This window comes from Mytilus galloprovincialis, chromosome 6 (assembly GCF_965363235.1).
Source record: "Mytilus galloprovincialis chromosome 6, xbMytGall1.hap1.1, whole genome shotgun sequence".
Classification (NCBI taxonomy): domain Eukaryota; kingdom Metazoa; phylum Mollusca; class Bivalvia; order Mytilida; family Mytilidae; genus Mytilus; species Mytilus galloprovincialis.
Window position 1 is genome coordinate 71,982,993 of NC_134843.1, and position 18,568 is coordinate 72,001,560.

The window sequence follows — 18,568 nt, forward strand, 5'->3', positions numbered from 1 at the left end:
TTTTGCTTGACGTCGCAGTATCGTTTAAGTCCTCATTTAGGTCTCCTGCAATTATTATGTCATGTATTCCATAGTACTTTTGATAAAGTTCGTATAGTTGGTAAATACATTCTAAAAATTCATCAACATGGTCTCGACTTCCTTTGGACGGTAAGTAAACTGACACCAGCAACAAGTTGCGTGCACTATTGCTTAATATTTCTATGCATTGCATCGTTTCTGATCCTTCAGATAATGGTTTTATTAAATGATCTATACCTTTTTGCCATATGATAGCAACACCGCCATAGCCTCTTGGCATATACATCGGGAGTAAAGGGTTATTAATATCGACTCCCTTTCCTGTATAGTTGATTTCTGGGTGCAGATCACTTAATATATTAATTTGTGATTGGAAAAGCCAGTGTTCTTGTAATAAGATTAAGTATTTGATTTTATCAGTTCATCGATTGCATGACCACGGGTTTTGATGTTTTTACAGTTATAGGAGGCTATTGTTAGATGTCCCTTCCCCTTTTTGCTATCGATATGTGTTCCTGCTATAAGTTGTGATTCTTGAGGCCTGGTCTGTCTTAAAAATGAGCATTTGTAGGTTGTATAATTTTCTCTGTGTTTGTATTGTTTTGCATCTGTTGGTTGCGTATGCCTTGTTTTTGGTTGAATAGGGCACCTACTTGATCAATAGGTTGTTGCGAACTATATTTCTGGTATCCTTGGTATACAAGTGGTTGACCTGTTAGGCTGTTGGCTAGGTTTCATTTGTTAACAGTACTACTTGGTTACATATATCGTTGTGCATTGCTCTGAAACGAACTATTTGATAACAACTGCCATATTCCTGACTTGCTAAAGGACATTTTATTAAATGATGATAAATTGAACCTGGTTTTATGGCAATGTTAAAAAATTTCAATTGAAATACTAACAAAGGAGTAATTCTATTTTTGGTTTGTTTTCAATAGGGCTTTATCAAATTATAACTATAACTTAAGATACCTTTGTTAGTTGTGGTGAGCATTATTTTACTGTTACTTAATAATTATGTGCCGTTTTCTTCCTTGTTCAAAACAATGGCCGTGATGTTTGTAGCTACATGTATACTGAGCATTATTTTTTATTGTGTGTATAATTTTACAACATACGGTCTTAGTAAACATAGGTAGACATGGTGGAAATTCACACGCACATACAGTTGTTTTAACCTAACCATGTTATTTGAGTTTTGAATTGTACAATTTAAAAGTAGTCTCATATACATTGTAGTAGCATTATTTAGCTCATTGTAACAACCAATAGAGAAAATGATCCTCAAAAGTTTGAAGTCTCATTAGATCAATAAAAAATATTATTTTGTATCGAAATATATATCAACTGATTGATTAGCTAACTCCTGGAAAGAGATTTGAACACATGAAAATATCTAGTCCAATCAAATTTTTTTTATAGAATATTTGTAACATTTTTAAAAGTACCTTGGCTGCTAAATATTATGTATTAGTATAGACAGCTCGGAAGATATGAAACGACTATATCTGATTTATTTAGAAATAATTTTCCTATTCTCAAAAGAGCAAGTTGCTTTAATTAACTGGAATAGTGTCAAATTTCAATATGTACACCACTTTGAGAAGATTTTTCACAATTATGTATTTGGAATGAAATCTGAACTGCGTCTATTTTTCTGTCATTATAAATTGATACCCTCGTTAAAACTGATTTTCAACTTGCGGCTTATATTTGGTGTATGACTGGTGTTGTTGTATTAACATAAGATCGTATGCAGGAGTTTTAAACCATATTATAAATGGTTAGTATGTGTTAAAAATTTATTCGATGAATGTGGATTTTCTTATATCTGGAACACACAGCTCTTTTTAAATGATGTATGGTTGAAATATAATATCAAAGTAAGAGTTTGTGATCAATTCAAACACACACGGAACGAGACTATTCAAACCTGTTCCAAAGCCTTGAATTATCGTATGTTTAAGAATTTATTGTGTTTTGAAGAATATTTTAGACGAAAAAAAGATTTTTTGACATTGTGTTAATTTAGAATATGTAACCATAAACTTCCAGTCGAACTTGGAAGATGGCACAATATAGAAAGGAAAAAAAGAAAGTGTAATTTATGTAAGCTTGATATTGGAGATGAATTTCATTACATTATCAATAATTATTGTTCACATTTTAGAGAAGAGAGAAATAAATTTATAAATCGTAATTTTAGTATAAGGCCAAATATTATATCATTTACTGAAATTATGTCGTCTACAAATAGGACAGATCTCATAAATTTATGCAAGTTTGTACGAATTATAAACAAGCGAGTTGCAATTTTAACAGAAAAAATGTATATATTAATGAAATCAAACCGATGCTTGAGGTCAGAGGTCGAAAAAGAAAATGAAAGTGAATGTCTTATTTGATTTCGCTATAGTGTATATGCAAAGGAGGGATGCTTTATGTGTATCTATTTTATTTTTAAAATGCCACAGATTCCAAGTCAAATGTTAGACATTTAATACTGTTGTTCCTCCTTGGCTCGTATATATACATCTTTGAAAAGGCCAAAGATCTATATTAGAATATAGCTGATACTTTATCTTCTGATACATTCATAAGAAGAGCAAGCGCTAAGCCTTGAAAGTATTAGTACATGTATTTCTTGGTTGATAGTCATCATATAAGTTATTTTACTGACTGACCAATTTCTTATTGTGACAGTCTTAACTGACAGTGGATTTGAATGGCACAGAAAAAGACATTTACCCTATTGACGAACCCGGTCAGTTAGCTTTTGGAAATAGATCGAGTTAATGCAATTTGATCAGTTTTTGTTTGTGTTACTTTGATTTGGTTATTTTAATTGATTTATGAGATTTAAACACCGGTAAACCACTGTTGATTGTGTGTAATTAATGCATTACCCTGCCTTACAATCAAGTATAAAGTACACATATATATACTATGTTTGTGAATGCTGATCTAAAATAAAAATGGAATATGGGACAATAAAGACATTATAGATCTGTTTAGTAACATCTTGATATTACATATGTAAAATACCCCGGTTTGTAACCAACTCATACAACAAAAGCAATGTTGTTTTTTCTTCTTCAGATTTAGTAGTGTAACACCATTCTGTGCTATTTTGTCATTTTACTGCTACCATTTCTACCATCCCTGGCTTTTAAATATTTATGTTTACACGTTCCCGATAAAGGTAAATCCAAAAAAGTGCTTCGGATGCTAGAGTTTTATAAAATGTTATTGTTATTTCATATTTAATATACCAAGCATATTGACAGATTTGTCAATCAAAATCTTCATCAAATTCTTCAATGTCATCGTGCTTTGAAGGAATGCAAAAATGTTGTTCATTCAACTATCAAACATTTCCTTTCAAATTGAAAATAAATTAAAGAAAATCTATATCATGTATATCGTAGACATATTGTAAACTAGGTGATGCGAAGCGCAACCGATCGATGCACGCATGGTTACTTAATATAAACAACCTAGATATTAACCGTATATATTTAAATGGCTTTTCATCATAGACGAAAAAACAGGTAATTTAAAATATAATTTACTATTTGTTCATAACATTGTTTTTTTTTTAAACTCTTCATTTACTTATTAATTGGTTTCATTATTTGGTAGCAACTGAAAATGTATGTTTTACATTTTATCTGAGTAAATAGTCAGTTGATTTATACTGTTATTAATTCATGTGTATTGATTCTGGTCTGTGAACACAGTTATCGTCCTTTCATTACAAATATAGTCCCTAGCTATATTGTGGACAATGTGTTACTTACAAGAAAAGTGTTAAAGCAGAACAGTTACTGTATATACTTTTGCTTTTACCAAGAAACGTAACTCAAATTATGTCATTATTTCGCAGTGGATCGCTAGCCCTAGCTGAAGAGACAGGAAGCAGGGGCAGATCCAGGTTTTTGGAAAGGGGCGAAGTAATAAATTTCGCCGAGCGGAGCGAGGTGAAAAATTTTTGGGGACCTTTTTTTTTTGCTAAAAAACATAAAATATAAAATAAAACATAAAACATGCATTTGAGTTAAAAGTGTAGGGGCTGGACATTTTTGGTGCCGTATTCTCTACATTGATTGTCTATTAAAAAAAATTATTGAATGGATCGAATTTACAATACGACTGACACGAAAAAAACAAACAAGAAATTTTTATAAATTGAAAATTATGATCGAATTTACAATACGACCGACACGAAGAAAAACAAACAAAAAATTGTTATAAATTGAAATGTTTGGTTGAAATGTTTCACCGAACAATGGAAGCGAGGGGTACAAATCAACCAAAAGGCTACGAATGAATCGGAAACGAAAATGAAGTTGCGAATAACGTTCGACACATGAACAGACCTTCCGGTCAGATATGGGATTCACATGCAATCCTCCCCCCTCCCCCCCCCAAAAAAAAAATACGCCCATTTTTTTTACAGTGTAATGGAGTATAATTTTCTGTTGGGTGGAATTTTGATAAAGAAGTCAATACGTCCTTGCTCAATACTTTGAAGGCGTCATCCTTAGCCTAAACATGTGTTACTGTAATCTGAATTTCAAAATGACTGAGTGACGGTTTTTCGACGTACTTGTCAACTCCACCGTAGCGAATAACATAACTTTGACATAATCAATAACATATTACAGTGAATACGAGCGAAAAATAGCTTTATAAGTGGAGAACTGTCGCATTAAAATTAAATACGCCGCAAAATTCACGAAGTCTAGCTGATTATTAATCATTTTATAAAAAAAAGTGCCAGCAAAAGGGGTGGGCGTACGCCCTCTACGCCCCCTCTGAATCCGCCACTGGGAAGATACACCAGACCGAGGGGCCTCGGTGGCGGAGTGGTCTAAGTAGTTACTACTTTAATCACTAGTCAGTCATCACTGGGGTTGTGAACCTCGCTCGTGCGGATACACTAGACTCCAATCTTAATTGACTAGGATTGTCAGTTTTCCTATCGAAGGTCGGTGGTATTGTCCGGGCACTCCGGCTTTCTCTACCACGAAATAGCCCAAATGCGTCGGGTAAAAGTGGCGTTATAACACCAAAAATCAAAAATCAAATATACCAGACCACAGATTCCGTTGAATAAAAGACTATGTAAATTTTGTATATTGATTTATGTTGAACACGAAACTTACTTTTTAATGGTTTGCCCTCTGTATGAAGACATTATATATGATTTGTTTAAAAAGGCACGTTAATTTATTGAATATTTTGAAAACATGAGAACAGAGTTCATGTTCAATGCCTTAATGACTTGTAATGACATTCAAGTAACACTGTCCTACTCTATTCACAAATTCTATGTCAAAGATTTTTATAACATATAATTGTCCATAAAGCCTATTCTTTTTATCACGATACAAGATCGTTTTAAGGAAATGTAAAAAATGTATCATGGAAAAAAACTTAAATAATTAAAGTATATTTGTTGTAATAGTTTATGTTATATGCTGATAGAAAAAAATTGATATATATACATTAGATTTCTTATTATTTCTATTTTTTTACCTTGTGTGTTTAAGCTGTTGTGCACATTGTTGAAGTCCCTACAGTGACCTATAGTTATTAATGTCTGTGTCATTTTGGTCTCTTGTGGACAGTTGTCTCATTGGCAATCATACCGCATCTTCTTTTATATATTAGATGTATATATATTTAGAAAATATGTTAAAGTGGTTTGAATTAATTTTTGATTCTATTTTCTTTCTCCTTTTTGCCACTTTTAATATAAATTAGAATATATAGTAATGTTTTATTCTTATTGCAGCTTTACCCATAATTATGTTTTAGTCGTACAAATGTAAGACTCAATTTCTAAACTAGGTGTATTTAACAATCTTAAATTTCTTTAAAATTAATTTTTTATTATTCCGTTCAATTCATTAAGTTAGAAGATAAATACATTAGATTTCTTATTATTTCTATTTTTTTTTTACCTTGTGTGTTTAAGCTGTTGTGCACATTGTTGAAGTCCCTACAGTGACCTATAGTTATTAATGTCTGTGTCATTTTGGTCTCTTGTGGACAGTTGTCTCATTGGCAACCATACCGCATCTTCTTTTATATATTAGATGTAAAATAATAGATTATTTGTCACCATTACAAGATCAAAAAGTTGCTATGACGTCATTTTTCTACATGTATGACGTCATATATGTAAGTAAAATTATGTAATTCAAAACTTTACATATGGTTCTTAATTCCTTCCAAATGAGAACTACCTTTGGCTACTCAATCCATATTTCATTCTCAAAAATGTTTGGAGATCTCAATGTTCAATGTTACGCATTACACGGCAAAATTGCCTATTTCATAAAATTTAGCGCTTCAAATCGAAACCTATTCGTGAAAAAAATATCATGAAAAACAGATATTTTGTTGCCATTAGATTGGGTAACGAAAATTATTTAGCGATTCTGCAAATTGTTGCGTCCTAAACGGACAGTTAGCCTTTTCGCCGATTTTTCTCGAATCACCTTCAAATTGTCACCAGTATCTTGCGCGACGTCAGTGTCTCATGAGTCTTTATGGCTGGGTGCTGATTTTTTTTTTATGTGATTGTACTTGTAAATATTTTATTGTGGTAAATATTTTACTGTGGTGTAAGATCAATACTTAACACTTTAATAAAATAAATTTATCTCTTTTATTTCTTATCTTGCAAAATTTTCTGATACCCCTTCCAAATTTATTTCCTCTGGTTTTTTGTCTCTTTTAGCAAGTAGGGGATGAACTTACACTGTAAAAAAGGTATATGGGCATACATTTTAAAGTGAAGAAGTGATTTTGTCTAATTAAAAAAAAATATAGCATTTCGGAATCTGCCAAAAGATTTCAAGACCCCCTTACATAAAACTGTCCATATTTTGAGTTAGAGCTAATGAACTTTAATTTCCTTAATTTTGAAATAATTTTTCCCAAAAGTAGTACATCATTCTTTAAAAATAATATTGGGAAAGCACAGGTAGGATTATTTTAATTTTCATTTATTGTCTAAAATTAATGCACTACGAAACAACTGTGTTCTCGGGATTTCTAATTAACCATGATTAATTATATTTTACCTCATTGGAAAAGGAGCAAGGTGAACATACCGGGCCACATCCACTTGTATTTTTGTCCATCTGATGGGTTAAGCCTTTTACAAATTGATATTGTAGTTCGTTCTTATGTTGTACTGTTAACCACTGTGCCAGGATTGGGAACCCGCTTACATGTTTAACCCCGCCACATTATGTATTTAAGTGCCTGTCCCAAGTCAGGAGCCTGTAATTCAGTGGTTGTCGTTTGTTTATGTGTAACATATTTGTTTTTCGTTCATTTTTTTTTGTACATAAATAAGGCCATTAAATTACTCGTTTGAATTGTTTTAAATTGTCATTTCGGGGCCTTTTATAGCTGAATATGTGGTATGGGTTTTGTTCATTGTTGAAGGCCGTACGTTGACCTATAGTTGTTAATTTCTGTGTCATTTTGATCTCTTGTGGAGAGTTGTCACATTGGCATTCATACCACATCTTCTTCTTTTTTTTTATATATGTAACGGTTGCGTAAAAATGTATTTCCCAAAATATACCGAGACCGTTCCAACTTATACTAGAGACATAATGATTTTCCAATAAATCATGGTAAAAAAAATACAACGATGGAATCGTGATAACCCCAGGAGCAAGTTTGGGAGCGTTGACGTAGTAAGAAGTTCTTGTTTCAAAATGTTTTTTTTTTTTTGCACCAAGCACAATGCGAATTCACACCGAAATGTCACTATCAGAAAAAGAAAGAAAACTAAGTTATCTAACAGATTTTAATACTTTTCTGAATAATGCTAATACCGAAGAAGATCGCAACAGTATGGTGGTTTAGAGTTCATACACAGGCATATCGTAAACCAATTCGTAATGAAAATAGTTATCAAAGTTATCAGGCGTATAACTCAATACACCAGACGCACGTTCCGTCTACATAAGACTCACCAGTGACGCTCAGATCAAAATAGTTATAAAACCAAACAAGTACAAAGCTGAAGAGCATTGAGTACCAAAAATTCTAAAGAGTTGTGTCATAAACCAGAAATCCAGGATAGTTTAAGAAAGTTATTAAAATTTGAAAAACTTTAACCACAGAGTAAATGTATTTCTTCAACTGTTTCGGTACTTATACATCCCTCGGATTTCAAATGTTTGACTTTGAGCGTTCCTGGTGAAGGTAAATTCAGAAAAGCGCTTTGGACGCATGAAATTATTAAACTACATGTAGTAGTTTTCAATGTTTTAACTGTCAGAAAAACTACGTCCATTTATAAGTAAAATACAGATAAACAGGATTTGTTTTCTAAATTTATTTCTGGATACTATCTCATGATCATAAACAAACTTCTGTCTAAGTTTGGTAGAAATCCAGAATAGTTTAAGAAAGTTATTTATATTTCAAAAGCTTAAACCACAGAGTGAATGTAATGTTAATTGTCAGAAAACTATGTCTATTAATCAGTAGAATACTGATAAACAGAACTATCAAATGTTTATAAACCATTAAATATTCAATTTTAAATTAAATTTTCTTTCAATAGTTGCTGAGTTTGCCAAAATGATTTGATCCATGCATGTGAAAGGACTTAATCCTACGGAAGTGTATTAGGGACAAAACAAATTTGCAATGACCGATATTTGACAAAGATAACTGTTTCATATGGCAAGCAATGGTGGAATATATTGTACCACTTAATGATTTTGTTTTAGTTCTGGCGATAGCTGTGTAAAAAAGAGGTTTGAAATATTAGAAGCGGTAGATATTTCAACAGTTTATAATTTGATGAACAGAGAACTAAAAAGAAAATGTATCGTCATGTTTGTGTTTGTTACTAATTACTCTATTGAAGATACCATCGAGGAGTCTCAGTCCACAAGTATCGATCCAGCACTATAAAATAAAAATATCAATAAAAGATAACAGTAAAAATATTCCAGCAGGTCGCTTTTATGTATTTACATCTATGTCGTAGCACGGGGCGGTGAGAGCTTGCCCACATAAGTTCATGTCCATTTATTATTATTTTGCACTATTTCAGAAATTCATTATCAATACTAGTGACAGGATCGTCAGGATGTGGGAAAACAAGCTTGGTCAATCGCTTTATTGTGAGTAAAACATTTAATAGAATAACATACAATCGTAAAAGAAAGAAAAAAAAAAACTTCAAAGAAGATGACACATGTAACCCTTATTTAAAAAACAGTATTCATATGACACCACATTTACCACATTGTTAGATAACCCTTACAAACATGGTATTGTTATATGAATTTTAACAAGAACAGGATATGATGTAGTCACACAGTGTCCACACAAACAGGATACATGTATGATGTAGTCTCACAGTCTCTTGAAATAAATGCAATTCATATATTATGTGTATTATGTATATGTAATTGTACCTTTTTCCAACAGTTCACAATGTAAAATAATCTATAAGCTCTTATACTACTTTTGATAAGGTTTGACTTACTTAAGATTGAAAACAATATGTTCTATGATTTATTTTCATTTCGAATGTTATTGACTTCTTGACGTTCATTTCAGTTTTAAATACCATATTAAACTTCGTTGAAGTTTCGAAAAAGACCATTTGGTAATTCATATTAACGTATTTATAATTATGTGCTTTCAAATTCTCTGGACTATTCACTATTTTTTTGTGAAAGTTGTCTCAAAACAACACTATTGTTGATTTATTTTTGACTACATTGAGATATCTCAGTCTTGGATTAACATTCAAGTTTTCACATTTCTAGTATGACCCACTCATCATTTTCGCTACATTCTCTTTTGTCTTAAATGTTGACAGTAGGTGATAGACCGATTTTGGTAATATGAAACAATAAAGTGGTTGCGAAAACTGACTAAAACTGGACATCAGTCCCACTACAATAGTAAAAAAGTTAATGTGATTGTGCAAAAATATGTGTTAATCAACATTAAGCCATCAACTCCAATGCATCTATAATCAATGACTGAATCAAGGCACTGTACCCAACCGATAAAAGTTCCGCAAACTTGAGAGTAGATCTGTAGGAATTTTTCATTACACTTTTAAATGAATGAACAGGAATTAAAACAATCAATACATTAGTCAACCTCAACCTGTAGTTCAATCAATGAGCAAAATAGATATAAGAAGATGTTGTATTAGTGCCAATGAGACAACTCTCCATCCAAGTCCCAATTTAAAAAGTGAACCATTATAGGTCAAAGTACGTACTTCAACACGGAGCCTTGGCTCATACCGAACAGCAAACTATAAAGGGCCCTAGAAATAACTAGTGTAAAACCATTCAAACGGGAAAACCTACGGTCTTATCTATATAAAAGAATAGAAACGAGAAACACTTATGAACCAAATCAACAAACGACACTAAAGTATACATTTAAAAACAACTTCTTTTATATCTTGTCATGAATTATCAGCAACCTACTGAAAAAAAGTGTAGTTGTAGACTAAACATTTTTTAATATAAGTGTCTGCTGCAGGCTTTTTCACGACATACTATTATGATAAATCTTTTAAAGTCTCTTGTTTAGGTTAGGCAAGTTAGGATATATGCAATGTATAGACCTTTTCTATCATTTTAAGATATATACTATAAATAATAATAAAATTGAGAATGGAAGAATACTTTTGAATATTTGCTCCCTTGCGTTGCAAGCTGGAGACTTGTATCAATTATCTGCGTTTGTTCATACATGATATGTAAATAAAAGTATTCACCGATTATACACATGTGCAACATTTAGTGTACACTATCGTTCCAAAAAGTAGTGAACCAAAACAAAATATATCTTTGTAACAATAACGACCGCAATATGTATCTAAGAAATGTTTATCAATTCGGTAATTTCGTTTATCTTACAGGGAAATACTTTCACCGAAGAACATATACCTACACAGTTTATGAATGGTGTAAGTATAGAATATTTTTATATTGAAATAGTGAATTAATAACGTGGCATTCAAATTTCGACAGACGAAAGAAAGGTACTCCCCTTAACAAATTCCCAGATAAAAAAGGGACAATACCAAACGATAGTAGTCCTTAACTTTTTGTTTGATACCTTACATTTATTTACATGTTGAAGTTTAATGTGCAAACCGAGGGATTGGAACAGTTTTAGATAATTATGTTCGCTTTTATTCAACTGATTCCTAAATTTTGCATTTTTTTTTTAATTTTCACGTCAACAAACAGCGACGTGTATATAAAAAAATGTCAACTTAATGAATCAGAATTGTTTCTCGAAAGTGGTTTATATTAATTCTACTTGTGGTGTCGTCTTTTTTATTTGCTATTCATAGTTTACCCAAAATAAATTTGAAATAACCCAATAATCTAATGTCTAACGCTTTGGTTTGTTAACAACTGGAACTAATTGGTCTAATTTTTGTCTTAAAGAGATCGTAGGGTATTTTACCCCTGAATAAGTTCAGCATGATTAATCAAAATGTATTGGAATAGCCACATACCTTCGATACAGACAAATTGTCAATGGAACAAAGGTATGAAGATTTGTCTGAAATATTTCATAATGGTAGCCCTTTTTGTATCGTTATGAGTACAGGTACTTGTAATAATGATAGCAGGGCCGTAAATTACATAGAGGCATGTAGGCAGTTGCCTCTTATTGTAAACCGAGAAAAAAAGAGAAAAAATGAAGAAAAAAACACTGAAAAAAAAAAACCAAACAAATGGTTAAAATCATGCTTTATTTTAATAGTACTGGTAGTTACTCTTACGCATATTAAGGAGGTTGGGTAAAAATATTCGATAGAGCAAGCATTCATGCAAACGCAATGTCATGCAATTAAAACATGAAACAGGTGAACAATGACGGAAAGCAGATTGTGTAGTCTCTCTATGGAACACATACATCTACATAGAAGTCACAATGTTGCAATATTGAATGCATATAAGTGCTAAAGAGATGGGATTCGACCAGGCACAGAAAAATCCCTTTAGCATTTGACAAAGCCTAACCGAATAAAACTGTCAGTGTAAACAAACTGTGTTACGCTATAATAATTTGTATTTGATAATTAGAGTTTTGTTAAGTATGCATTTTCATTTTAAGGTTTGAAAATTGTGTCTCTGAAATGAAGTAAAATAGCTCCATTTGGACAGCCAAAAAACCTGATAAACCATAAAAAAAAATATTGAACTTCAGGGGGCATTTCATTTCAGTACGCAAATTGGTTCCCTAAAACTTAGTAATAATAGCTTTTGAAGAGTCATAAATCAGGACACAGGATAAAAAAATTCTTACACGTTATCTAACTTTGGATAATAAATATTTTCAATATATTTATTGAAATATTACATAAATTTAACAAGAGGTGAATTCCGGGGAAGTACATTGCATTTTCTGCATAAAAAGGTCCACAAAATTAAGCTAGAAATATTATGCCAAATCAGCCTACGGTCATCTATGCAGGGAGTAGGAAAACATTAGTATTTTCGAATAATTTTCATATCTTATGAACAGCAAATTTACATATCATGACCATATCTGTTATATTGTATGTCATCTCGTGTGTTTAATATTAGGCTTTGACTTCCGGGACAAAACGTCCTACAGCAGTGGCATTTACCAAACTTTTAATTGTGTACACCAGTCTCGGCTACATAAATATAACTCATCAGTGTCTTTTGCCAAAAAAATAAACCCAACATAGATGGAATAACAAGCCAATAAGGGTATAGAAACCCTAAATTCCTCAAAAAAGTGTCAAAATCAGGCTACGGCAAGCAATTCTTGAGGAGGGGCTAGGAAAACCTCTGAAAATAAACCACTCAAAATCTTATAATGAAATGATTAGGCATCAACCATTATTAAATAAGATATTTATGTAATGTAAAGACAGACGAAAATAGAACTATATAACTTAAGGAAACAAATGGTGCATAATGTCTGTTGAAGACTTGTATATGATGGACATATGACGTAGATTGTTCTAATGTTACAATATAGTATATTATCTTATCTGATGTCCTTGTTGGTTTATACCCGAACATGTGTGCAATTTTATTATTTTTATGATTTTTAACAAGGGAATACAGGTCGAAAATCTTATGATGACTTGACGTCCGAACATCAAAGACATCAGTAAGTTTGTAAAACCTACTTTGTCCCACTGCATGTTTTGTAACCAATATGCTTATGTTTTGAATATTTTCGTCTTGTAAGCGACGTCGTATTGCTCACAATACATGCATAGTTTTCGTCATAACATAGTATATGGAGACATGTGCTATACCAATATCATATCACCATTAACACGCCTCTTCTGCTCAATATCAAAAGGGAAACATTGGCAATTTATTTAAGTGAGAGACGGAATGTTCATTATTGAATATACTATTCAAACGATCATACTAGTAATTTATTAGTGAGTAGTATATGACTAAATGAATTACTGAAGGGGGCTTATTTATATGAATTTTTATCTTTAAAATATGAAAACACATGTTTTCAGAGTAATTTCAATTTCAAAAAAATATATATGCAAAGTTTGAATTCATGAAAGCTATATATTACAAACAAAAAGTGAAATTAAACAAAAGACTTTAAAAATATTATTTTGTTTTGTTTTGTAATTTGATAGAAGTCGCATAAGGTTGAAGTAAATGGAAAAGAAATTCGTCTACAGCTTGTAAGTATAACAATGTTTGCATTTATATAATATTAAGTTTGATCAATTGTCGTCGCTTTTTTTCAAGTTATATACATGCTGGTTTTGTTTTAAATCTCATCCCTAGAATTCATTGCCCTATATTATTTTCGGTCATTTCTGTTTACAAAATGACTTTCCGCTCTAAGACTTAAGTAGGCTCCTGTCTTAGGACATGCACATGAGGAACGTAACGGTGTTAAACATGCTTATGAGCACTAAACCCTCTGCTAACCTGGAAGATTGATGTAACATTGATAACCTTTCTAGTTTCTTCAATTATACATGGATCATATATTAATGTACGGGCTCTAAAAACAACATCACCATAAAAATCAGGATGTGAAATCACGTTTTTTAATGATAGATATACACGAAAGTTAAATACTCCTACCAAATATTTGTATCTATGAAAGAATTGAGTAAAAGTTTATGTAATTTGTAGTTCCAAAATCCCAGGCTTAATCATACTTAAAAGTTATAGATTGATATATATGTATATAATTTAATTTTGGATGTAACACGTCTTCTGATTGGCTGACGTTATTTTGTTATGAGCCCATAGACATAATGTAGTCATGTGACCGTAACGTCATCAACGTTTTTTCATGGTTTTCTACGGTTTAAAATGGAATTTAGAATTAAATTATAAGAAATGACTGTAATGTTTTTTTCTGTCTATTCGAAATAACATAAAAAATGTGGTGCACACTGTTAAATAACCCGCTACGCGCGTTATTCCGTGTGTACCAAATTTTTTATGTTATTTCTTCATAGACAGAAAAAATATTACAGTCATTCCTTACATAGATTACATCCATTGAAATTGAAATTTTTCTATACAGAAACGGGCAACTTTCAATGTATTATATATTAATATTTGACAATGTCATCACAATTTTAATCATACGATAACTTCAAATAAATACTTTACACCACAACACAACTTATTCAAAAATAAGCAATTATGTTTCAGTCTGACACAGATGGGGATAGAAAGTACGAGGGTTATTCTATTAATTACTATGCTGAGATGGATGCAACTATTATTATCTATGATATATCAAAACAAGTGAGTAGTTCTGTTAACAGTTTGTTCATTTAGAAAGTCCCGTCACCAAACACAAACACATTAATCTCTCAGAGATGACCAATTCATGCTTTTACTCCCAAATGCAGAACTTATGACACGAAGTTACACTGAGAAAACATTTTTTTTTCAAAAAGGTCCTTTATTGTAAACTATACTTTAAAATAGGCAGTTATCAACTTCGTGTCATAAGTTCTGCATTTGGGAGTAAAAGCATGAATTGGTCATGTCTTATAGTTTACAATAAAGGACCTTTTTGAAAAAAAAATGTTTTCTCAGTGTAATGTAACAGGATGGTGAAAAGAAAGCTCACATGATCAGAAATCATTGACGTCATGGACAAAAGTCATTCCTAATATTACCAAAGTGGACATTTCATACTCTATTGCATTAACAGCAGTTTTGTTAAAACCAAATATTTTTCTTTCAGGAATCTTTAGAGATGGCGAGCGATATATTGCAGCGATGGAGAAAATACAATAAAGGGAATGAGAAGGCCTTTGTATTTCTAGTAGGAAACAAATGTGACATGGAACGTGAAATAAACAAAGTGGACGTCGAGGTATATATATTTTTCCTACTTCCTCAAATTTATTAATATTTCTTCAATTCCCATTTTAATTATTTTTAACGAGTCCATGGACATGGATTTCTGGAGATCTTTGTTCATGTCCGCGTTCTCATCCATTAGTGCACTTTCTCAGACACGCATCTGCAAGTAATCGACAGAAGACATATACATATTATCTAGTGTTCGGATTTATCTTAGTATATGTAGGTAAAGTGAAAATCCAAAATGGCAATACTTCTAAATACCATGTATCCGAAGAGGTTTTCTTGATTGAACTTCATCAGGAACGCTCAAAGCCGAATATTTGAAAGCCCGGATTTAAGTATTATCAAGATAATTTGGGTCTACCTGCATGTCTTATTAGATTTATTTTTGTCTATATAAAAAAAACACATATTTCAAATAGACCTAACATACAATTGACATAAGACGCTTATTAAGTTCAATTCAGAAACACACTTTAAATTTAAAGAGTTAATTTAATACTTTTTCTCTTAGTCTACAAACGACAGACGAAAATGCCAAAGGGACATTCAAACTCATAACACAAACATAAACTGAAAAAAAACAACAACAGAAAAAATAATAGTACGCAAAAACACAATTTTGAAAATAAAAGATTATGCAACACGAACCCCACCAACAACTTGTGCGGTCTCAGGTTCGCCAGAAGGGTAGGCAGGGTACAAACAATTAATTCATACGCACTAATGGTTTGACCAAAATTTAAGAAAAATATAAATAAAAGACATTTTTAAGATTGCAGTGTACTAGGAATACATTTAGTAAACAATGTATAAATGTACATGTAAATAATCATGAAATGACACGTTTTATACTTGATACCTTTATCTTGTTTTATTTTACTCATTTCTTTATAACGCCATTAAACATCATTCTGAAAGTTCAAACATAATTTAGAGTCAAATCAGTTCAACCGATTTTTACATTTTACCCTTACACCAGTACGGAAGGTTTGGAGAGGGTGGAGAGCTCATGAACATGTTAAACCAGTCCACGTGTATGTGCCTGTACCAAGTCCGGTGACTAGAATTGAGTGGTTGTTTTTGTTTGCTGTATGATTTTCTTTTTTGTGTTTTGCTCGTTGTTGAAGGCCTTTAAGTGAATTGAATTGCTGGAATCCACGTCAAAAGATTACTGTTGCATTGGCAATTTGACAATCATACCTTATCTCGTTGATTTATATAAATTAAGTGATACCGATGTGCTCTCCCAAATTTTTTGCACTAGGTATAAAAATATAAATCGTGGTATATGGATAGTTGAGTCAACATCTTGTATCTATTTGTACTAAGTTAGACGTGTTTATTTTTTCGAATACACGTTTTTACAATATCACTTTTGCGGGGGGGGGGGGGGGGGAATATGATAACGGTGCTTTTCGTTTACTACACTTGAAATTTTATATTAAAAGATAGGCGGAATATACAAAATTGATATTCAAACTCATTAGTCGACGACAAACGGACAACGCCATGGCAAAAAGTATTATCAAGTAATAAACGTTGTCTTGTCATGGAAAGTTTAAAATGTGCAAGTTGCTTAGTATGGCGTTTATTAACACTGAACTAGTATATATATTTGTTTAGGGCCCAGCTTAAGGAAGCCTCCGGGTGCGGGAATTTCTTGCTGCATTGGAGACCTGTTGTTGACCTTCTGCTGTTTTCTGTTCTATGGTCGGGTTGTTGTCACTTTGACACATTCCCTATTTCCATTCTCAATTTTAAGTGCTAATGCCTTGCTAGAAAAGTTTGATTCTACTAAAATAGTTTCTTCCAACAAATTCTAAACTCTAAAATATACGTATCACTACTAGTCATAATGTTAGGTTTAAATCAACTCATTTCCTTTTTATTTTAGAATTTTGCAGAAAAGGAAAATTTACCCCACACAGAAACAAGCGCAAAAACGAACGAAAATGTAACGGAGATGTTCATGTCACTTATCAAACGACTGGCTAATGACGGCGATGATGGTGGCGGTAATAACCATGCAGACGATACCCTGTCCGGTGGTGGTAATAAACAAGCAGACGAGACCACGTCCGAACTGAAAGAAGATGCCAGTAAAACTGTTCATGCAGATACTGCACCTTCTACCACAACGCAAAACAGCAACTGTTGTGTTATAAGCTAGTCAATGGGTCATAATGGTAAAAGTAAACAATTGAAATAGGATTGACAACCAGCACCCGAAATCCGATCTACTATATGAACATACATTGTACCTCAATACGTAGCTGCAATATGGTTTTAACAGAACTCTTTTTAAAAAACGTTTGAAGATATTATTGTTTGATATGATATAAAAATTATCTTTTATGTACTCATAGTCATAGTAGATTAAATGAAATGACGGACGAAACAGTTTGTCTTTCTTTACTATAATCTGTAAGTTGTTCTACTGTTTTACAGCTTTATAAGAAACACCAGATTTAATGGTAAATTCAGCCTTATATGTCTATAATGATACATGTACATGTATTTTTGTTTATTATGATAACATTTGATTTGAATAAGGTCCAATTCTTAAAGTTTATTCATTATTTTAAGGACTAGATTATGGTGTCTTTTAAATAAATATGTTTTTTTACAAACACGGGTATTTTAATATAATATATCATTCTATGTATTAGGATATTTTGTTATTGCTTTTCTCACTTTCCTTGCCAACTTGTTACAAAGATGTAAATGGTATGTAAAGAGAATAAAATCTTAAAATAATTACTCGTCTTTCAAATCTGTGATTTTGACATTTTCTTATTTCTTGTAATACTTTTCTTGAAATATACAGAACAAAAGTTTATATCTAAGGCAACAGTTTTGAATTTTCTCCTAGGACAGAGATGTAACTAGCTTGACAACAAAACGGAAACCTGGAAATATGATTTAATAGCCAAACAAAATTCGGCAATAGTCATTAACATATTTTCAATCATCAAAGACATTTTATTATTTATTATTTTTCTGCCAATGACTTACATGTACATTGTTCATTACATACGCCTTCTAATTTTAATATCCAATGACAATAATGTGTGTTGTTGATTGATAGCTGCTTAAAAATCAGCGGCAAATATTTCAAAATATATATTCAGAACGAAAATACA

At 31.8% G+C, this 18,568-nt stretch overlaps 1 protein-coding gene across 1 annotated transcript; it reads left to right on the forward strand.

Moving 5' to 3' along the window:
* Positions 1-3,494: 3,494 nt before the first annotated feature.
* LOC143078301 (ras-related protein Rab-13-like) lies at positions 3,495-18,182 on the forward strand. Its single transcript, XM_076253202.1, has 7 exons — positions 3,495-3,575; positions 9,125-9,194; positions 10,967-11,014; positions 13,712-13,759; positions 14,754-14,849; positions 15,298-15,429; positions 17,320-18,182. The coding sequence occupies exons 1-7, from the start codon at positions 3,547-3,549 to the stop codon at positions 17,593-17,595; spliced, it is 699 nt and encodes a 232-aa protein (XP_076109317.1). The 5' UTR covers positions 3,495-3,546; the 3' UTR covers positions 17,596-18,182.
* Positions 18,183-18,568: the final 386 nt, after the last annotated feature.